The sequence below is a fragment of the Bipolaris victoriae genome (assembly GCF_000527765.1).
Source record: "Bipolaris victoriae FI3 unplaced genomic scaffold scaffold_86, whole genome shotgun sequence".
Classification (NCBI taxonomy): Eukaryota; Fungi; Ascomycota; class Dothideomycetes; order Pleosporales; family Pleosporaceae; genus Bipolaris; species Bipolaris victoriae.
Window position 1 is genome coordinate 68,763 of NW_014575306.1, and position 22,091 is coordinate 90,853.

The 22,091-nt window shown below is 49.9% G+C and overlaps 7 protein-coding genes across 7 annotated transcripts; 4 read left to right on the plus strand and 3 right to left on the minus strand.

Annotated features, from left to right (window-relative positions):
- Positions 1-298: 298 nt before the first annotated feature.
- COCVIDRAFT_107632 (hypothetical protein) lies at positions 299-586 on the plus strand (the record flags this gene model as incomplete). The annotated part of the gene is made up of 3 exons (XM_014697988.1): positions 299-366; positions 428-476; positions 530-586. Coding segments are annotated over 3 exons (174 nt in total), but the record flags the coding sequence as incomplete, so codon positions are not given.
- Positions 587-1,275: 689 nt separating this feature from the next.
- Positions 1,276-7,848, plus strand: COCVIDRAFT_18662 (hypothetical protein; the record flags this gene model as incomplete). Its single annotated transcript, XM_014697961.1, has 3 exons — positions 1,276-6,837; positions 6,868-7,493; positions 7,581-7,848. 3 exons carry the CDS (start codon positions 1,276-1,278, stop codon positions 7,846-7,848), a joined length of 6,456 nt encoding a protein of 2,151 aa, XP_014553447.1.
- A 213-nt stretch (positions 7,849-8,061) lies between these two features.
- COCVIDRAFT_29340 (hypothetical protein) lies at positions 8,062-9,675 on the minus strand (the record flags this gene model as incomplete). Its single annotated transcript, XM_014697989.1, has 1 exon — positions 8,062-9,675. The coding sequence occupies one exon, from the start codon at positions 9,673-9,675 to the stop codon at positions 8,062-8,064; it is 1,614 nt and encodes a 537-aa protein (XP_014553475.1).
- Positions 9,676-11,794: 2,119 nt separating this feature from the next.
- Positions 11,795-12,536, minus strand: COCVIDRAFT_29341 (hypothetical protein; the record flags this gene model as incomplete). Its single annotated transcript, XM_014697990.1, has 2 exons — positions 11,795-12,270; positions 12,332-12,536. 2 exons carry the CDS (start codon positions 12,534-12,536, stop codon positions 11,795-11,797), a joined length of 681 nt encoding a protein of 226 aa, XP_014553476.1.
- Positions 12,537-13,346: 810 nt separating this feature from the next.
- Positions 13,347-14,315, plus strand: COCVIDRAFT_107606 (hypothetical protein; the record flags this gene model as incomplete). The annotated part of the gene is made up of 1 exon (XM_014697991.1): positions 13,347-14,315. The coding sequence occupies one exon, from the start codon at positions 13,347-13,349 to the stop codon at positions 14,313-14,315; it is 969 nt and encodes a 322-aa protein (XP_014553477.1).
- A 545-nt stretch (positions 14,316-14,860) lies between these two features.
- Positions 14,861-17,089, plus strand: COCVIDRAFT_40524 (hypothetical protein; the record flags this gene model as incomplete). The annotated part of the gene is made up of 3 exons (XM_014697992.1): positions 14,861-15,056; positions 15,114-16,982; positions 17,067-17,089. 3 exons carry the CDS (start codon positions 14,861-14,863, stop codon positions 17,087-17,089), a joined length of 2,088 nt encoding a protein of 695 aa, XP_014553478.1.
- A 524-nt stretch (positions 17,090-17,613) lies between these two features.
- On the minus strand, positions 17,614-17,989 carry COCVIDRAFT_107514 (hypothetical protein; the record flags this gene model as incomplete). The annotated part of the gene is made up of 2 exons (XM_014697993.1): positions 17,614-17,765; positions 17,836-17,989. 2 exons carry the CDS (start codon positions 17,987-17,989, stop codon positions 17,614-17,616), a joined length of 306 nt encoding a protein of 101 aa, XP_014553479.1.
- Between the last annotated feature and the right edge of the window lie 4,102 nt (positions 17,990-22,091).

The window sequence follows — 22,091 nt, forward strand, 5'->3', positions numbered from 1 at the left end:
AGAGAGCCAAGCAGGAGCCGCAAGCAGCCAATTAGCGCAATGTAAATCCCCGTGACGCGAGAGCTTCAATCTTGTCGACGAACCTCGCCCTTTGACACCGACAGCAAAGTACCACCACATCCCGCCAAACAGCCCACCAAGCCCCTTCGACACGTCCAAAATGTCTGGCGTAAGTTAATTGATGCGAAGAATGGCCTCGAGCGCCCGCTAACAGCCACATGCAGATGCTCGGCACTGTCTACAAGCAAGTCTTTCCTCGCGCATATCCTTCGCCAGACCCCCACTGACCATCGATGACAGCGCGGTCCTCCGCAGCAACACCACCATGTTGTTCACCGTCTTCGGTGCCGCTTTCGGCCTTCAGCTGTACGTCGCAAAGATCGGGATATGAGAGTGCGGAAGGGATGGAAGCTGATGGGAATTACAGGGCGTTCGACACCTCCTCGGACAAGATCTGGGACAGAGTCAACCGCGGCGTATGTAACACCAATGGATCATCGAGGGCGATGTAAGCTAATGCAGTTGACAGCGACAATGGAAGGACATCAAGCACCGATACATGGAGGCTGCCGAGGACGACGAGTAGGAAAAGCGACTAGACTACGACTCGAGCATGATATAGACTTCTCTTTGCGGTTCTTGGGGACAGCCACAGTCCATACCAGTGTAATCTACAACATGTGAAATACCAATTCAAGTTGGCAGCCCGACCATTGTTTTGCCATGTGCATTTGCGCTGTGGTATCCTGGCTATAGGGCTAGGCCGCTGCATGCGTGAGTTGGATGTGATTGAACCGTCGTGAAAAGTGGTGCTGTCATCTTACGTAGGCTTTCTGGTAGCGTAGAAGAGGCCATGCATATGCGATGGGAGTGAAGATACAGATAGATGGAGCCTTTAGTCAAAAACCAGGACCAAAGTGACGCATCCGTATACTGCAGGAATCGCCATAGCGCAGACTACCCGTCTTGTCTTGCTGGTGAAACGACAGTCGACTCTGGGGCAAGTGTTCCTTCGCTGGTGGCGTTGCGCGTGCCTCGGGGGTCCGCCCTACCTAGATCCTCACCTCGAAACTTAAACATATGACATAGCGCCGCACCCCGTCCTCCACTTAACCACAAATACCCAAGCAATCACAATCACGCAAGCCCTCACTCACGTGGCAGGCCCACACCGAACACTGCCAGCACACATCCTGCTCTGTTCATACACGACATCTGCCTCTGTCGCGTCTGCGGGACATCTGACAACCCCACCATCCCGCCTGGAGCTGCGCCATGTACATGTCGTTACACGAGCAGGAACTATGTCGACAGCTGCGCGAACTGCCAAGGCGACACAACTACCGGTTCGAACTCGCTGCTGACCGTGAGCTGCGCGAGATACTTTTCAGATCACTTGCTGGTCGGGATGACTTCCTCCCTCTGTTCTTTCCAAATGGACCGCAAACCGACGGCCAGAAGCCATGGAGCTTGCGCGACGCACAGGGCGCAGTAGAGGGTGCAGAATACACTGCAGCAGCGAGGGGGAAGCCATGCGGGCACATCTTCAAGAATGGCGAGGCTACATACCGCTGCAAGACATGCACGGCCGACGATACATGCGTTCTATGCGCTCGCTGTTTCGATGCCTCAGACCACGAGGGCCACCAGGTCTTTGTTAGTGTCTCGCCTGGTAACTCCGGCTGCTGCGACTGCGGAGACGACGAGGCGTGGGTACGACCTGTACACTGCAACATACACTCAGTCGACCCGGAGCATGAGTCCAAGGCGGCTGGCAAGGCGAGGGAAGGCACCATGCTGCCAGACGAACTTGTCGAGACCATACGCATCACAATCGCCCGAACGCTAGATTACCTCATCGATGTCTTCTCCTGTTCCCCCGAACAACTGCGCCTACCTAAGAGCGAAGAGTCGATCAGACAAGACGAACGTAACTCACGCCTCATTTCGAGATGGTACGTCTCCGGAGACCACTCTGAAGAGTGCGACGAATACTGCTTAGTGCTGTGGAACGACGAGAAGCATACGGTCAATGACGTTAGAGACCAAGTCGCACGCGCATGCAAACAGAAACTGGCGTTTGGCCTTGCAAAGGCGTATGAGATAAATGACGTGGGGCGCAGTGCGATCGTATACCGAACAGACATCAAAGATCTTCTCAGGATGGCCAAAATCATTGAAGAGATCAAGTTGACTGTCACAATTCGATCTGCTCGAGATACATTCCGCGAACAGATGGGCGGTGCCATCATCGAGTGGATTTCGGACATTGCGGGTTGCAGTGTGGGTGAAGACAGCCAGATACTTAGACGCACCGTTTGTGAAGAACTGCTGAAACCGTGGCGAGTCGGTAGTGAGGCATCGAATCAGGGTATAGGCAAGAATGGTCTCGACGATCATGAAATGGAAGACAAGGAAGCTGAAATGGATGGCTTCTTCAATGGCCTGTTGCCTATGCAACGACGCCCACGGATTATCCGCGTTCAGCGACAGCGGACTACCGATGCCATTGACGATACCACTGGCTCAGACGATGATGACGATGATGAGGAGGGCGAGGGCGGCCCTGCAGCCGATGCCCAAGATGATATGGATATTGATGAGGTTGGCGCTCAGGACGAGGATGGTGACGTCGAGATGGAGGCGTACGAAAGTGCAGATGAGACGCTCGAAATGGCCGAAGCAGCCAGAGCAGGCTATCCTGCTCCACCACCGCCTCCCCCTGCTCCTCAAAACACACAACGTGGTCAGCTTGAACAGAGCGTAACACCCGCAGAGTCCGATAGTGAACCTGTAGTTGGTGCACCGTCACTCAGCCACGTCGAACCCATGTTACCTGTACCCGAGACGCCACATACTCGGACTTTGACATTGCGGCCAGCAAGGCCGGCCAAATATTGGCTGGAGAAGCCTGAAAACTATGGCAAGAAGCCCGGGACTCCTCCTCACGAGGATCTGTGGCAGCGCCTACGGCTAGATCATCTCATCTTATACGACTTGCGAATGTGGAAGCAGTTGCGCATTGGCATACGCGATGTCTTCATCAGCACAGTCGTTACAATCCCCGAATTCAAGCGTTTACTGGGTCTGCGCTTTGCGGGCGTCTATACAGCTCTAGCCCAGCTCTATCTAATCGCGGACCGCGAGCCGGACCACTCCATTATCAACCTCTCTCTCCAGATGCTGACGACTCCATCTATCACATCAGAGGTGGTTGAGCGTGGAAACTTCCTCACTAATCTAATGGCCATCCTTTATACCTTTTTGACTACGCGTCAAGTCGGTTATCCCTCGAACGTCGATCCGAAAGCCACGTTAGCCTTCGAGCAAGGGGCCGTGACCAATCGTCGCATGTATCACTTTTTCCTCGATATGAAATATCTCCTCGGATCAGAATTTGTCCAGGAGAGAATCCGTGAAGAGCCGCGCTACCTCTTACAATTCCTTGATCTTGTCAAGCTTCATCAAGGTATCTGTCCTAACGTTCGACAAGTGGGTGAGCATCTAGAATTTGAATCTGAAGCTTGGATCAGTGCCTCCTTGATCACTCGGGAGATCAACAAGCTGTGTAGACATTTCGCGGAATCTTTTGCCTGGACTCGCGATGAAGATCCAACCAACATTCAACGTGCAATACGTGCAGCCGCAAAGGTTGCTATCATTCACTCGCTAGGTGCTGAACGCAAACGCTTTGATCAGACCGAACTAAAAGAAGAGACCAAGTTCAAGACTTTGGACATTCTCGAGTTCCATTCCGAGTCATCTCAAAGGCAACCATACAAGATTGTTGATTACGTTGTTGCGACTCAGCCAATGAGCTTCCATCATGCACTTCACTATACTGTATCCTGGTTGATTGATCGAGCACGGAGCATGAATCGGGAGGACATCCTACGACTACTTCTGTTTTCTTACAGCGAACTACAGATGGACCTTGGCCCAGCTGTAGCACCTATTCCAGTCCACGAGCCTGAAGACTACTTACTTGCCATGTTCGATTTCCCGCTTCGGGTGTGTTCGTGGCTGGCACAGATGCGCGCCGGAATCTGGGTTAGGAACGGTATCACATTGCGACACCAAATGACTCAATACCGAAGCGTATCACAGAGAGACGTTTCCCACCAACGGGACATTTTCCTCTTACAGTCTGCTCTCGTCTTGTGTGATCCGTCAGTTTTCCTAGCTTCCATGGTCGATCGTTTCGGACTTGTCGGTTGGATGACTGGGAGATATGAAGCTAGCTACCATGGATTCGAAGATAGCCAAGCTATTGATGTGGTAGAGGACTTTGTCCACTTGCTGATCATTATTCTCAGCGAGCGTACCTCGTTGATACCTGCAGAGGACAACGACGAGTCTCAACTGGTCGCTATGCGCAAGGACATTGCGCATGTTTTGTGTTTCAAGCCACTCTCCTTCTCCGACATGACAGCACGTTTGTCAGACCGGATTCAGAACCTAGACGAGTTTCCTGAGGTGCTTTCAGAAATGACCAGATTTCGACCTCCAGAGGGCTTGTCTGATAGTGGTACTTTCGAGTTGAAAGAGCAATATATCGACTTGATCGACCCGTATCTTCACCAATACAACCGGAACCAGAGGGAGGAGGCGGAAAATATCTACAAAGCATACGTTGCTAAGCAAACCAGCAAGCAAGCGAGTGACATTGTCTACGAGCCGAAACTTCGACCAATCCCCTCTGGCTTGTTCCGAGATCTGTCAGCTTTTACAAGGACCCCGTTGTTCACTCAGATCATCTATTACCTCCTAGCATATGGTCTCAAGGCTGCGCAAGTTACACCAAGCATACCACCAACTCGTGTAGAAACATACATTCAATTTGTCCTACAATTGGTTCTTGTTGCTATCCTCGAAGACAAAAGCACAGAACATGGATGGTCTGAAAAGGCACCAGAGTCGTTTGTCACTTCAGTGTTGACTCAAAACGCCAGCATGGGAATACAGGGCCACCCGACTGTCCTTTCGATCTTAAAGTCTCTTCAGGATATCGAGGTTTTCAAGGCATGCGAGCCAAAGATCAGTTTGATACTTCATCGGCTCAAGCAGCGACAGCAAGATTCTTTCATCATTGCTGCTGCTGCAATCAACATGCCGGCTGACAGAATGGACACTGCCTCACCTGCGCCCCAAGATAAGGAGTCTAAGGAGCTGAAGAAGAAGCAAGCTCTTGAGAGACAGGCAAAGGTCATGGCAGCGTTCAAAGAGCAGCAAGGCAAATTCTTGGCCAATCAGGACTTCGATTGGGGTGAAGATGACTTCAGCGACCTTGAAGATGAAACCGGGGGACTTGTCGAACAAGAAAAGACACTGAAATTTCCCTCTGGCACATGCATACTATGTCAAGAAGACTGCAACGAACAGAGACTGTATGGATCTTTTGGGTATATTTCCGAGAGCAGGATACTTCGGCAAACACCCTTGGAAGATTCAGAGTGGGTAGATGAAGTTGTACAGACCCCAAGTAGTCTTGACAGATCCGCCGAAGACCTGCGACCATTTGGCGTTGCGGGCAGAAACCGACGCATGATTGAGAAGGTGACGGCCACGGGTGAGCGAGTGACTAGTGAAAGGCAAGAACTGGGAAGAGGATTCCCACCAGCCTCTGTGACACCAGGTCCGGTAACCACTGGTTGTGGTCATATTATGCATTTTGCTTGCTTTGAGGTATACCTCAATGCGACCCAGAGGCGCCATGTCAGCCAGATTGCCAGGAACCACCCCGAACGGCCTGAGCTCAAGGAGTTCATGTGCCCACTTTGCAAAGCCCTTGGCAACATTTTCTTACCAATCATCTGGAAAGCAAAGAAGGTATCTAGTACCGGTGTGCTAGAGACTGAACAAACATTCGACGACTGGCTCGAGTCACAGCTGGTCGCGACTCATAAGAGTCTGGAAAAGGGGTTGAAAGTACCGGCTGATATGTCCCATGACCAGAAGATGCTTTATGGGTATGCAGAGCGGAATTTCATCCAACCGGTATCGAGTCGACTGCCTGACCTTCTCAAGCCCCAGCTTCCGACAGCTGGTCTCGCTCTTGCACAACCATCAACACAGCTTGCGCCGCGATTCCAGGTCCCGGCTTTCCTGGGTGTGCAACCTCTGGAAGCCGCTGAACCAGGATTCGGCCCAACTCAAACCAGCCCGGCTTTGACCCAGGATGTTCCCATGGGAGAGTTGATCAAGATATACCACAGACTCAGAGACACATTGAAAGTCAACAGCATTCAGTCCTCGTTTGCATACCCACACACACCATCTATCTCGGAGGACTTTACACACACAGATGCCCTTGCGCAGGCCCTTGGATACTCGATCGCTGCAGCAGAAATTGCTCAACGAGGCGTGCAGTCTGAAGCCGCGCGCGGAACTCTGATTGACAGGATTTCCCCACAGACAATCACGCATCTCCGGGTATTTTCAGAGAGTGTCTCTTCATACATTGCGATTGGAGGTCTGCGAGGTCAGGGTCCAACCAAGACTATCAATGAGTTTTCTGAGATCCAGCGCCGGCAATTCCGTCAGTTGCTAGTTGGACACCCAAGTATATATGACCCAGATGTGTTGAGCTTCGATCTCAAGGGCATAACACCTCTGCTTTGCCAGGATCCGTTCATTTTCCTCTCTCAATGCGCTGTCGGCATCGTTTCAGCGGCGAATCTCGACATTCACCACATCATGCGGATGTGTTACCTTGCAGAGATTGTTCGGGTGATTTTTGTGTTTGCTCTGGGCAGAAAGAATCATTCGACTGAAGAGATGCCACTGGACTCTGATCTCCTCTTCCCGAATCCTGAACAGTTCATAAACCCAGAAAAGGTTAGCAGCAGCTTTGGATCAACAGAGCAGATGAACAATCTTCTCTTCGTTATCTGCGTCATCTACAACGTGACCAATTTCGGCAACTCGCCTTCCTCGCTCGATATCGACAATATGCCTATCCCTCCACGATTCAAGGATCCAAACTTTCTCTACTTCATACACACCATAGTCTCGACATATGCGCTACCTTTTGTGCGCAAAGCCGCAATCCTAATGCACGTCCGCTACGGTATCGATCTGCCACACGTTTCCACCGAACGCGCAGATGAGCCCGAACTCGCGCGATTATCCACCATCCTCCGTCTGCCCTCACTTGACGAAATCTTTGCCTCATTCACCATGCGCACAAGCGCAGCCCACACTACCCGATCCATTGTCGGTGGCTGGCTACGGCATTTGCTATGGGCTCAAGCAGGCAACAATCCCCTTCGACCTACGATCTCGCTTTCCCACCCCGCAATCTTCGAGCTCGTAGGCCTGCCCAAGAACTACGATACGCTGACCGACGAAGCGATACGCCGCCGCTGCCCAACGACTGGCAAGGAGCTGACAGACCCTGCCTTGTGTCTCTTCTGCGGTGAGATCATGTGCAGCCAAGCTGTATGCTGCATGACGAATAAGAACCGTGGAGGCTGTAATCAGCATTTAGCTAAGTGCGTCATCCCCCTTTCTCCACACTTTCCCTATACAACTCGTTTTCAATATTAAGAAAGGAATCCTTACTGACAATACGCATACAGATGTGGCGGTCAAATCGGCCTCTTCATCCACATCCGCAAATGCATGGTCCTCTTCCTCAACCTCGACCACGGTACCTGGCATGTCGCCCCTTATCTCGACAAGCACGGTGAAGTCGACCCGGCTCTGCGTCGTCACCACCAGCTTTTCCTCAATCAGAAACGGTACGATGCGCTACTTAGGAAGGTCTGGCTCGAGGGCGGTGTGCAGAGCCTTATTGCGAGGAGGTTGGAGGGTGATGTGAATAATGGGGGGTGGGAGAGTTTGTAAGTAGTGGTAATGAGGGGGTTTGGGGTGTATGATTATGAATATGAAAATGAAAACGAGGTCGGTGTTTGGGGGGTGGGGCGATGGAGTTTCTTTGCTACCTTTTTTAATGAATATGTTTTTTATGGTTGAAATTGGGCGTGTTTGAATTGGACTGTGATTGTGATTGTGATTGTGATTTGCTGATATAGTTTTACACTATGGTACACGATGTATCTACGATGTAATTTTGGTGGGTTCGCTGGGTGTGTCGTCGTTCTCGGAGGAGCGGTTTTGCTCGACAGGTTCTTCGGCAGCGACAGTGATCCTTTCCTCGCCGTCGGTGCTTGCTGCTGCGTCTCCCTCTGTAACCGATACCGCCCCATTAGTCTCGTCGGCAGCAGTGCTGGAGGTTTCAGCTGCCTCGGCAGACACGTCATTGTCCTTGTCGCCATCATCCAGTGCTGAATCACTCTCCACTACACCGACGGCATCACCCTGCTTCTCCACCTGAAAATCCTGTCTATTTTCATACGATTCAGCAACCCTCGCAGACCCTCCCTGCTGCGGAATCCTCCTCACAACCCTATCATCCAATCTAGCCTCTTCACTCTTCAATCCCAACCTCTCCGCCACAGTTCTTTTCCATTTTACAATCTTACTTATCTCATCAGCGAACAGCTCCATGCTGTACACCAGCTGTAGCTCTCGCCCAAAGATACCACTTCTCGCCTGATTACTTTCTTTGAGAATGGCGTCGAGCAGTGCAAGGATATCAGCGTCGAACTCGATGGCGATGTTGTCCATTTCGGTGAGTAGCGTGTCGATGGTTGTAAAAGAGGATCGCTGTATCCATGCTGTGTGTATCAGGTGCTTGTAAAGAGTTGTTGTAGCACCGAGGACGTGAGAAGAGCGACCGAGACTCTTGATTGTGGGAAAGATGGACAGGGGAAGTAGTGAGGAGGGAAACTCTGAGCGGAGAGTGACGACGGCGGTTATGAGATGGTGGGGGTAGTTTTGGAACAGGATACGCTGTTCGGGAGAAGGTGGATCGGGTTTAGTGACAGTCCGGGGCCGTGTGGTACCCTTTGTCCGCGCTCTACTGTTGGACTCGGCGGCTGGTGGTCTGCTTTCGCCAGCATTGGTGTTGTCAAGGTCGAGTGCACGCACTTTGGTGAAGACTTCGCGTTCGAGAACTTGCCAGAGCTCGCGGTCGGTGGGTGCATTGCGGATGAGTTTGTCAACTCTTTCTCGTTCTGCCAGGCGCATCTCTCTGAGCTGCGCTGTATCGAAGCCCAAGCCCTTCCTCCTACCACCTCGTGAGTTGTCCAATTCTGTTCCAGTTTGGTTTGTAGGCGAGCCATCCTTCCTTGACTGAGCACCCGCTCTTTGCCGCTGAGCAAGTGTACGTATTGACCGAAGTCGCGATTCGCCTTTCATAGCCTCGTCGAAAATCTGGTCCAGAGATGGCTTCGAGTTCTCTTCGTCATCCTCATAGTACTCGTCCGCTATCTGGTCGAGCTCCACAACATGATCCTTTTCCTTTTGTTGTCGTCCCTCAGTGTTGAACTTTCTGTACAATTTTTCGAACGCTGCACGCTCAGTACTTGTTATGGTTGTCTTTCGTGCAGGTTCGTGGTCGATAGAAGGCGGTAGATTTTCATCCACGAAGGGAATATCATCTCCATTGTCCGGACGTGATCGTGAAGCAATGGTGCGGCGCACAATTGGTCGTGTGGCGGACTGACATCGCTGGATGGTTGTTGTTTGGTACAGGAATGGCAAAAGTGTTTTCAGTGGCGGGACGCGAGAGCGTGATACGGCTCTGACTGTGCGCGAGCATGCAGACATCGACTAGGAAGGACTTGAGACGAATCGCAATGCAACAATTGAGAATAAACAAGAAAGGAAACGCACGCGGCGACAGTGGAATGCGATACCAGTGCGGCGTTGGACCCAATCCCAAAACTTTCGAGATCGCTAGTGGTGGCCAAAGCTCAGCGTACCCGATTGGGCAGTCTTGAAAATCCATCGATGGCTGTCTTAGCAGGTCGGAAATCAAAATATGTGTATTGATTGGCCAGTTCAACATACTGGTTTGGGCAGGGGAGATAAAAGCCGTCGAAGACGGTGATTACTGGAAAATGGAACTAAAAGTAGTAATGATTATTGGCCGAGACCGAACATGCCGCATAGGGCAAGAAAAGGATAGGCATTGAACAATGGGGTCAGTTTACTTAGTAATTGCTATTTAGTAAGTCGACTTAGTAATTCTGATTTACGAATTACTTTATCGTAAAGTCGACACAGGCTTAGTAAAGAATGACTGTCATGCGGTGAGCTTCCTCATCTAGGTATCGAGACCGGGAGAGTAGTCCAAGAACAACCAAACCCCGTCTACTACATCCGACTGCTTGGCACACTGATTTTTGGAAATGATGATAGAATACAATGCATTATAGCAAGACACACCCATGGGTAAAACGTCAGTATAGCATTTCACAGACTCGAGATATGGTTGTTGCTTGTTTGTGTTCGCACAATGTCTCTATATGAACACTACAACGGAGAGGGAAAAGATAAAGATAACAATGTCGAGAAGGGTTACAAAGATGTTTCATTCTGCACAGAACCGACCGTCATCTGGGTTGTTTGCAAACAGCAGTCATTAGTGATTGATTGTTGACAGACAACACTCTCTGAGCTTCTCGCTGAGATGCAAAAGACGATCTTTGAGATGCCTTGATCTTTGAAGACAGCGTGTTGATGTGTGTTACAAAGGACACTGATCTACAAGCAGACATTGTTACCAATACCCATATTGACTCGACAGGTTGCCCAAAGCGCGAAACCAATATGCTCGAGTAAGTACATGTACCGAAAAGTGTGTCATGAGTCGAAGACACGGGGTGCATTATCCGCTATCACGATTAAAAGAAAGAAAACCAATTACATTGCTAAAATTATGCGGAATTCTCCTTTGCACCTTGTCTAGATCACCAATAACAGGACAGAGAAAGGCCGAGATCATAACATGCGCAGATATCCTTGTTCTTAGATAGCCGAATTTTGACACGGTTGATGATATGCGCAATGTGGCGTATTATCTTGTGAAGACTAAGTATCCGTAGCTTCCAAGCACACTTGCAATAGGAGACAATAATGCTAAACGAAAGTTCTCGCCCGTGCCTCTAAGTATTCCGTCTGTATCAGGGATTTCGACACCCTGGGGTATTTGTGGAACTGGTAGTGGGGCACTTGGTCATCCTCGAAGCAACTGGTGTGTGCGTGAAGAAAGGCAATCATTAAGGCCTCAAAGGACCTGATCATACTAATTACTTTTACACTAAACCTGTTTTAGTAACAAGTGCCTTCCCGCTCTCCTACACTGAACCGTGTCTTCCAACAATAGTAACACATCTGGCAATTGATAAAATGCCAGAAAATAGCATTAGACTCGTATCATGCATGCACATGTACTTCGCAAAGTCATATCACCCCAAGACCCTTGGCTCATCCCACTTGTGCTGCGCCTTTCTCTTGTCCCTGAATACCCGGCTTGGGTAACGCGCCGAGGGTTTCTTGGCCCGTAAGGGTTTCTTGGGGCCATGACTCGGTCGACGTCGTTGGAAACGACATTTCGCAACCCCATCGCTGCAAAATGCTGCTGGAATATCATCGATGTCAATGATGGGCCATGGTTGTCCCTCCCGTCGACTTGCGTTTATGGCTCTTTCTGCAAGGGTATTCGTCTGTGAGTCGTGATTACATTATAGCGCTTCGTTGCTGCTCAATATGGCTACATCGGAATTTCTGTATCTGTTGTTAAAGTCCGAATTGGTTTGGGGCAATTCCAGTCCATGCGACACAAGCACAAAACCACAGCAATAGTCCAAAAGTACACTGTTCCAGTTGAAGTGACCATTGGCAGTAGTCCAAGGCTACTCAAACTCGTGCATTAATCGGCATCTCATGAGCGTAAAGTCCTCGACTCCTCATCATCATGACCCAATTCTCTGCCCTCGAGCTCAGCAGCTGGTTGCTCAACCTCCACCGCCGCATCTCTTTTGTATGCGACTGCACTTGGTCCCATCTCATGGAGGTGCTTCGCGTGTACCTCGGACGGCATTGAAGCCGAATACTCTGCGACTTCTGGAGTTCTCCGTGCCTTTCTTCGCTTCTTCAAGATGAAAAATGCAATCAGTCCGCCGATAATTGCAAGCCCTGCGACTCCACCAAGTGTAGCTCCAACGGCCGCGCCTGTGGATATACCCGAGGAATGCGAAGATGGCGCAATGACAGATGGAGTAGGCGACTGGGTGCTGACGATATCACAAAAGTCGATACTGTAGTATACGAAGGAAGAGTTGTAGCAGTCGATGGGCTGAATCACTTCTTGATAGCCTGAACAGATGTTCTCGGTGGTGTCATTTTGGTAGATGGTGACTAAATCGCCTTTGTATCAGTATGCGCGTTTCCCTGTTCGCGATCAATGGCTTCAACTCACCAGTGCAGCCTGGATCCAGGCCTACAACTTGAAAACTGCCGTATGGCCCAGTACGTCGCAGATCGGTACACGTGCCATTGGGATAGCCATTGGGACCTTCGAGACCTCGCAGCGAGTTTTGGCAGTGCTCATCCGTGAAGAGGGCTATTTGACTGGCGGCGAAAACATGGGTAGCGTACAAGACCAGAGACGTGAGGTACTTCATTCTCGAAAGGGTGAGGGAGGGGCTCTCAGGAAGGGCGGTGGTACAATGTCGAGAGCGCGAACGAAACCGGTCCGAGCCGCCGCCGTTAAGACACGATTTGGCGTGTCGGCTCTGGTACCACTTCGTTTGTGTACGACTTGGGGGCTACAGAGGTGCCCAGCATATGCAAGACCACATCCGGTGTAGGCTGGGGGCCTAATTTCTGTTTATCGCTTGGCGCTCAGGGTGTGTGGCTATTTCCACTAATTAACTGTTGCCCGCTAGATTGCATGAGGGTGACCGACCCACCTCGGGCGTCCCACTTTGCGGCTGTGGATTCACTCTGTTTTTTTGCTTCGAGTGACTTTCGGTGGATTAGGCGGAGAGTTTCTTGGATGCATGGGGCCATGGTCAGAATTTATATCTATCGAGGAGCGGGGAGCTCGCTATTGCGGGTGCAGCTGAAGCTGGAGTTGTCAGCTGAAGCGATGAGACATACGCAATAGGCGGTGGGCGAGCTGAAACTGGATGACAGCGCATCTTTGGCATGTGACCGTGCATGCAAACAATGTTGAATTACTTACTCATACTCCAAGTCGAATGGCTGCTGGGTCAAGCATTGATGGCCTGGGGACAGATGGATACTCGTGCATTGTTGAATTCCAGAGGAGATGGAGAGACGGGGGGGAGGGGGAGGAGTGGAGAGTTGTTCGGCAACAGCCATGGGCGGCGGGGATGCGGGGAATACGACGGCACTCGCATTTCAACCTCGCCAGCTCTGACCACTGAGAGCGAGCTTGTGCATACTTATTTTACATACGCTCGCTAACTATGTCATCCAGAGGCCAGCCACGGGTCCTGCTCTTCGGCGCTGGTAGTGTCGGGGCTATCTACTTGTACCTACTGAGCAAAGTAGCCCATACAACAGCCGTCTGTCGCTCTAACTACGATGTTGTCAAGGAACATGGTTTCATTATCAACTCGTCCATTTTCGGCAATGACATCCATTTCAAGCCAAACGTCGTCCGCGATTGTGGCGAAGCGTCATCCCATTCGCCAGAACCCTACGACTACATTGTTGTCTGCAGCAAAGCCATACCGGGTACGGTGCCCAGGCTGATAGGCCCTGCTGTGACGCCTGGGCATACGGCTATTGTCCTGATACAGAACGGAGTAGGCATTGAAGAAGAGTTCATGCAGGCCTACCCAAACAACCCCATCATCAGCACCGTTGTCTATCTTCCCGCAACCCAGAGACCAGCAGGTGTTATCAGACATGGCGAGGTAGAGCAGCTTCAGCTGGGAGCCTATCCATCCTCCTCATCCAACTCTTATGCCAAAGCCTTCGCAGAACTTATAACATCTGCCGGCGGTACTGCAGAGCTCTACGATGACGTTCAAGCCAAGCGCTGGTACAAACTTTTGGTCAACGCTTCCTGGAACCCGATATGCGCCCTCACGTTGAGCAAAGATACCGAGGTTCTGACAGCTTCAAAAGAAGCCAATGATGTGCTGCGGGCCGTTATGCTGGAGATCCGGGACATCGCAGCCGCACATGACCATGACATCACACGAGAGCAGGTCGATATTCAGCTCGGGCGGGCGCAAGCTAGGATCCCAAACAATGCTGGCATTGAACCAAGTATGCTTCAAGATGTGCAGGCTGGCCGGAGGATAGAAGTGGAGGCCATCGTAGGCAATCCAGTAAGGATGGGCAAAGAGAAAGGAGTCACGTGTGTGAGGCTCGAGATGCTCTACGTGCTAGCAAAAGCATTGGATTTGCAGATTGGAAGAAGATGATGTAAGCATTGCTTGTCGCTCTAAGGAACGGGACGCTTTTGACAGCCTGCTGTAAGATCTTATCAAAGAGAATTCAAGTATACTCTTAGTCTCTGGTCCTTCCGAGCCGCTTTGTTCCACGCTTGACTTGATCATATCCTCTCCCAAATATCATTGCCGTTTGAACATCAATGCAGTAGTCGCGTTTCACTGTCAACCAAATGCAGTGTTAGTCCTTAGCCGATTCACTGCTCCACACGCGTGGCGGGCATCATGCCAAGCTTTCTAGTTGTGTTCATTTCACTTTCACTCCCACACAACAATGGAAAAACTGTTGCAGTGTTGACGAACGGTTCGTCGCAGACCTTTGACATTCACTTTGAAGATCTTGCTTTTCATTCTGCCGCCAGGCACCACCTCTCCTTCAACTATAAAGTTTGCTTCAACTATACATAGCAATCTCAACCTACAATACCTCCTCCCACCTCTCTTCTTTTCTCATATAACTACTATCTGAAACCTTTGAAAGGATAAAATCTGAGCCAACTCCACAAGTCACGGAAAAAATGTGGGCTATCATCTCTCAGATTTGCAGCTTCTACACCGACATTATGGACTTCCTGTACTGGGAGGTGTACTATGAGATCTGTGACTTTTTCATAGAGAGTTTAGTTGTCTCAATCATCACTAAACTCAGCTTAATAGGTGTCTTCTTCGCCCTTGGTATCTATCTTCTCAACAAAGTGGACGAATTGGAAAAGGGTCAGTTCAACCGTGGATACCAGCATCACGAAAACTACGATGCTGACAGACAATCAGTTGAAGCCAAAACACCAATCGCCCCTACTTCCCCTCTGGTTTATCCCGTCGCGACACCACTACCACGCCCGGACTCACCTATACCTACAATCTACTCTCCGCCATATGAATTTCCTTTCGAGCACTTCCGTGGGACAGGCGAATCTTTTACACCGTCTCGCCAAAACCTTCACGTTGAACGCCCACGATATATTCCTCCAGTTACCTATAAAGGCAGTACTTTTTTGAAAACTACCGAGAATGTACAGAGGCCAGACGAAGGCATCCCGGCAGTTGCAGAAGATGCTGAACCTCCACATGAGGAGGTTGAGCAAGCTCAACTATTTCCTGACACCCCTTCGCCTCCACCCACAAGCAACAGGTCGACCTCGCTCCCGGAAACGGCGAGTATCCAAACTCCTATCCAAACTCCTCAAACTCCACATCTTCCCGAACCCCCGAGCCCCAGAACCATACGAGTGAACGCCCTGAATCGGGTTGCCCAGGAGGAGCATAAGATTCAGGAGCAGATGGTCATTTTCCTCAACATGATCCCCACTGGTTCGGGATACGAGCTCTCGGCCGCCCTTATACTAGACCTTTTGTGCGAAGCAAAGGAGTATCTGGAGCCACTCTTTCCAGATGGATTGAGTGGTGTTCCCACCGGTTATCTCGTCTGGGGGCAAACAATCATCGATTTCTGGAACGCCCTCTCACCATATGGCTGGGACTTTGTTAACCACCAAGACAGCAGAATGCCTGAGTTCATCAGGAGGTATCTCAATCTTGCGATTTGGTTCGGTTTGGAAGAACGCCTCAGCGAGTTCCTTTTCGTGCCACCGTTTATTCCTAGGCCTGTGTCTGAGTCTGTTCCTATTCCCGAGCCTATACCTGAGCCCATTGTTGAAGATGTTCCTATTACCGAACCTATACCTGAGGCTACACCTGAGCCCCTACCTGAGCCTGTTATGAGTATTACCGAGGCTAGGCCTCAGTTCCAAGAGCAAATGAGAGTGGCTCCAGTCTCCTCCTCCGCCACATCACCACCACCACAGCCAGAACATTCTGCTCCACAGCCAGATTCCGCTCCAGCTACCTACACATATACGATGTCAACGGTCCCGACGAACTTCTCGTACCAGAAACCCAGCCAAAAGTCTGACCCGCTACCAAACCCATCATCCACCTTGCCTGCAGATGATGCAGCACCCGCAATCCCGGTCCAAGAGACTGTGCAACCTCCACAGAAGGAACAGTCTACAACGATAACTAGCTTTTCTCCTCTCAATTTTACGTACATACCATCAAATCCTGTGAACCCCTCCCATCGGAGAAGTAACAGGACATCCAAGCCACCACTCACAAAGCCATCACGACCCTCGCAAGCACGTCAAAAGCAACCTGCCGAGCCACCCAAACCCACTCCAGTCGACCCCAACCTCCTCGACTTCACCGACCCAAAGTGGTCCAACAAACCCACCCCCGAACTCCTCACGCTAACCTGGTCCTCCTTCTCCTTCCCCACCCCCAGCGCCGCAGCCCTAAAACTCTGGTCTCACTCCACCATGGGCCGTCTCTCGCTCCCGGAACCCCGCACAAAAATCCTTACCTCAGACTACATAAAGTCGAACCTCGAAACCATAGCCCTCGAGTTCAAACGCGCCGCTGCCATCCTCAGACTCCAGGCGCTCGACTGCGAAAAGCCGTGTGAGGATGATCTAGGCATGTCGCCGCTGTTCGGGGAAGTCATGTTGTTGATTGTCCAGGCGGCGAATTTCACGGAGCGATGCGATGAGTTGTGTGTTTGGGATGCGCGGGATAATTGGTATCATTCTTGTGTTTTTTTCCGCGATGCCGTGGTTCAGGATGAGAGGGTTTGGGGTGCGCTTTGTAGGTATTATGGACAAGGGAAGTATAAGCCGCTGAAGAAGGCGTGGGAGCAGGGGAGTGTGGAGTGGCTGTTGTTGGATGCAGATTATCCGGATGTTGAGATTTGAGCGGTTTCTTGGTTTATGATGATTGGGCATGCTTTGTTTGAAGGGAGTTACTGTTCAGCGCGTTTTGCTCTTATTGACTTTTCAGTGCTCTTCTTGTTTTGTCACGTTGCTTGGATGATACCCCCCCTTGGTCTTGTGTTTTCATATAGCAGTCTAGAGATCGTTTGATAATCAAAGACGCTTAGCGTTTCTCACATTGTGATATGAAGTTATTTTCACGTGTGGATATGTCAGTGGAACCCCTAGATTGATTCGTTCTTACAAAGTGAAGAAGCCATATCACAGACTGGACAACGCGCACCACACAATGCCGTCAAACACACCAGCAAGTCACCCAACACGTTACACCACAAGCAAAAGCACCAAACCATCAATGTGAAACTTCGATTAAAGACTCACTACCAACCCTACAACTTCTCTAGAAAATTCCAAAAACAAGAATATTGTACTACTCTCAAAAGCTACCCAACAAACACACCAATCAGGCACTATACATTACTAGCGGACTCTAAAAGGCTCCACGCTTAAGCAGCAGCAGAAGGGGCAGGGGCAGTAGGGTTAACGTCAGAGCAGATAAGTGCCTGGCCGAGAATGGGGATCAGGCAGCACTTGGCCTGCTGGCCCACTGAAGAGCAGGTATCGATGAACTCATTGACGCCAGCAGGGGTGACGGTAGCTGTGTGAGGCGTTAGTTACTGTGGTTTTTATTTTCAAATGGGAGAGGAAAGGAAGAGGTGGAAACGTACGAGGACTGCAGTCCAAGTCAGCGAGGTCGAGGACGTCAGTTGCGCAGCAGACGGGGTTGCCAGAGGAGCAGAGGCCAACCTGGCGCTCTTCGAGGGGAGCAGCGAAGGCAGCGGTGGCAGCGAAGGCGAGGATGGTGGTGATGGAGAACTGCATTTTGATGGTGGAGAAAAGCTGATATATCTTTGAAGATAAAGAAAGTGTAATTGGTTAGTTGGAAAAGTGAAGGTTGTAGTTTGTTTGCGAATGTGTGGAGTTGGATGTGATGATGTTTTTTTTATCGAGGACTTGCGTGCTCTCTTTATACCTTTCCTTTTGACTACTGGCTGATACGTGTATTCATTTTCCAGGGTCTGTTCCAAGGTACACGCAACTCTTACTTGCGGCGTTCATCGTCATTAGACTTGCCACTTCACGGAAGATGATCGTCATCGGCCAGGGGAGGAACGAGGAACGCACGTCCACAATCAGTCGACGATAAAGGTACCGATCCACCTGTTTACACCTAACTTAGTCGTGGTATGTGTGACCCTAGTAAGGAGTGACGTCGATCTCGAATCATCCCAGCTTCCTCGTTCCCGGTGGATCGTCTTGACTGGATGCTACCGGGTGCGGAGACTCCGTCGGGGCTGTTGATCTTGAAACGTGCCGGTTAAACTGTTCTTTGCATTTAGAGAGTGAAAAGCCACAGAATGTAGATCTATGCCGGACGTTTAGCTGTACACAGTATGGATATGACATTTAACACGGCATTCTTTACACATTAAGCATATTTTGGCTGCGCGCTGGCGCGTAGACTTGCCACAGTGTATGCGTACGCCATGTATGACCGTATTGCCAGCCGTATAGAGGAATTATGGTATTCCCAATGCCCTCTCATAGGACAGCAGGACACCATCTAGATACTGTGGCTATGCCCTTGGTGACGTCGATGGAGCCGAGAATCGGCTAAGTACATGGCCGACAAGGTCGCATAGTACTCATTTCCGGCAACTTGACCAAGTCAAACTTGTACAAAAAGCATTGTTCGAAGCCCATGTTCACGGCAAACACGGCTATATACTTGGTGAATGCATCAATGCGACGTGGGATATGAGATTGTATCGCGATTAACCCCTTTGTGAATCCAAAGATCAAGCATGTGGACGCGAGACCCAGAACTAACCCACATCATACGGTCAAATGAGCGTGAATTTTCTTTCTTTAGCAATTGGTAGATCTTCGGGAGATGATCGTTGACAACGGTGAAAAGTGGCGAAAGTAGTGCTGTCTAGCACTGTCGACACCTCATTGAACCATGCAAGTGGCGGTGATAGGGGTGCATCCAGAACATGACGGGAAACGTGAGCTAGAGGAGCTACGACCCATTGACGAATAAGATCCAAGAGATGGCTTTCAAACAATATGCAGAACAACAGTAAAACCTGGTGGTGATTCGGTAGCCGAGCGGTATAGCAAGGATGAGGTCTTATAGGTACTTGCCAGCGTCACTGAACTTGTGGATGGTGTGAAGCGCCATTACTTTCATGCTGTGTAACCTGGGACTGTATGCCATCAATTGTGAGTGTTGTTTCGCTTCGGATGTCCCAAAATACATTCTAGGATGTGGTCAGCATGAAAAGGGCCGTCTCAGGGGCCGTTGTGCAAAAGGAGGAGGGAACGGAGCGTTGCATGCCCAGCCGGACGTTGCGCCCCACCGGTCTACCCCGCTATCCCCTTTGCAGTCTGACAGCCCTTGCTCCCTTGCACCTCTCTACGTCACGCCTCAATCTTGTTCCTGGATAGCGCAGCAGGATCTCAACAATTTCATCATTATATTCACCTTGGCCAATGGTTGCTGTCAATTGAGCAACTTAACAGCCTTTTTATCCTGGGCGCTTACGCCACAGAAGTAGCCGAGGGCGAGTCATGAGATTCCTCGCGCCGCTGTCTACGCGAGGATAGGATCATACCTTCTGGTGGCGTACAGTCTAAGGAAACTTGGAGCGGACGATCTGGAGGTGGAGGCTTTGCGACGTGGAAACTTGATAGTGCTTGGCCAATTGTGCTCCTGCATCATCGTCAAAGAAGGCTATGCCCAAGCTGTGCTGCACCAAGGGCAAATTGAGAAAGCCTCGTCATCAATAACTACGTATCGTCTATTGCGATCGTCTTCCAACGGATCATTTGGTGGAAGGTGTCGCGTGGGCAAAGAGTCACTGACCATTACGCCCACATCAGCAATAATCCATTGATTTCCGCCATCATCCGATTTGGTTGCTATCGAAAACAGGGATACCTCATGGAATATTGCGGGCGAAACTGAACAGAGTGGGAGGTAGTGTAGATGTGGTCTGACACGACAGCCGTTGGCGAATTATGTAACAAGCACAATGGAGCACTTCCTACCCATCATTACGTTGGGCTTATACATGGAGTATATGAACAAATTCATTCGCAGCAAAACCTTCTGCGCGTATGCTAACTCTAACTTCTGTGTATATTCAGCCATTAAAGTACGGTACTTTCATCATGCTCACAGATCTTCCAGCTTACTTTCCACCGGGAAAACATCGGTGCTACTTCTTTTGACAACGGCGATAGCGTAAATTCCTTGCCCAAGCTCAAAACAGTGAGCGCACTATTGTATGAAGCTATGGACAACAAATGGTAGTCTCAATTCGTGTCGATTACGGTTGATAATGGGATCTAGTCTCCATTAGACGCTCACTGAAAGGGGGCTGGCAAAGACACCGTATAAAGATGCAGTGTGGCCTCTCAAACTTGTTCCTTCCCGATACTCACCTCTTGTCCGAGGGACACTTTCTCGGAAAATATATGAATTTGAAGTATTCTATACAGCGCGCGTAATTCAACTGACCGTGGGTAAGGTTTAACTCGACTAATTCCAGCCCTGACTATACTTGATCGTTAGACGTTCCCTGTAAACACAGGGATTACTTATCAAGGCATCTAAACTTCTGACTCAGATATTTATACTTTCTCCTTATCACAACCACCGATTCTAAGTGTAATCTACAGTCGATGTTTTCAACTCATCTGAGGTGTGCTCCGCAACGCCATATTGCTCCAATCACACGTACTGGATGCATTTTGACTTGGTGATATATCTTACCATGCACATCATGGTACCAATCTATCCATACGAAATAGCTTTTTACAGTCAACACCTCCATTGAGTAGGCTACGGGATATTTGCCTGGTAAGCCGACGAGCTGTGCCAAATGTCGGTTGGTAAGCCAGCGCATCTACTATGGGCATAGCCACATATCAGTCGTCAGAAAATCTATTTGTATAATTATGTGATTGGTCAGTATAGATAACAATATTCTATGTTGAGAAGAGATGGTGGCGACATGGACAGGTTCGAGGCGAGAACGCAAGCAATTTAGCTAGCAGAACTAATGCACAAACCCCAGGTTTCTCCAGAACATATGCAGATACCAACTGATCCCCAGATTGAGCACCGACAGGTTGGGCCGGTGCGGCGAGTTTTCGGCTGCGAATCAGTTTCAGTGCACCAGCCGCACTACACTTCCTGGGGTTGAGTCCGTACAATCTGGGGACTAGTCTACACTACAGTCAATCTATGACTAAGAGCTAATGTTTTCTCCAGATCTTGAGAAAGTGGAGGCTACATATGATCTCTATTAGCATCGTGTATCTGAGATATTGATCCCGCAGGAGGAATATAGTTAGGTAATGATTCCTCAAACACCTTTCCAGTTAGCATGTTTAAAATTTGATCACCTTAGCGAGGCCCTCATAACGGATCTCCTTTTTTCAAATGCTGGAACATTTCGTGATCATTAGTCAGATTCATGGTCGCCAGCTTGTAAGTACATGGCTCAAAGGCAAGAGATTACATCACATGACAAGCTCAATATTGTATCGGAAATGGCCGTGGGATGTTGCATGAAAATTTTGTGCAAGAAAAGAATTCTCATCAGACTTCCAACCCTGATAGTGAGTCAATTCGATTGAAAACATATCTCCTGAAATGTCGCGATGGAGTCAACATCAGGTTCGAATAGAGTAGCATCTGATTCGCGCAACGCCAAGGACATCATCCGACAAAGGCCCGGCCCTCACGCTAAACCCAAAGGCATTCAGCCGCCACCGCATTCCCCGACGTTGACACAGCTAAACTGCAGATTTTTCCAGCTAAGAACCGTCGGGACCTGCGCGGGATACATTTCCGTCGTTAATCCCGTAGATAAGCAACGCACTTGTACGTTCGCGTGCAGGCTAGACGCAA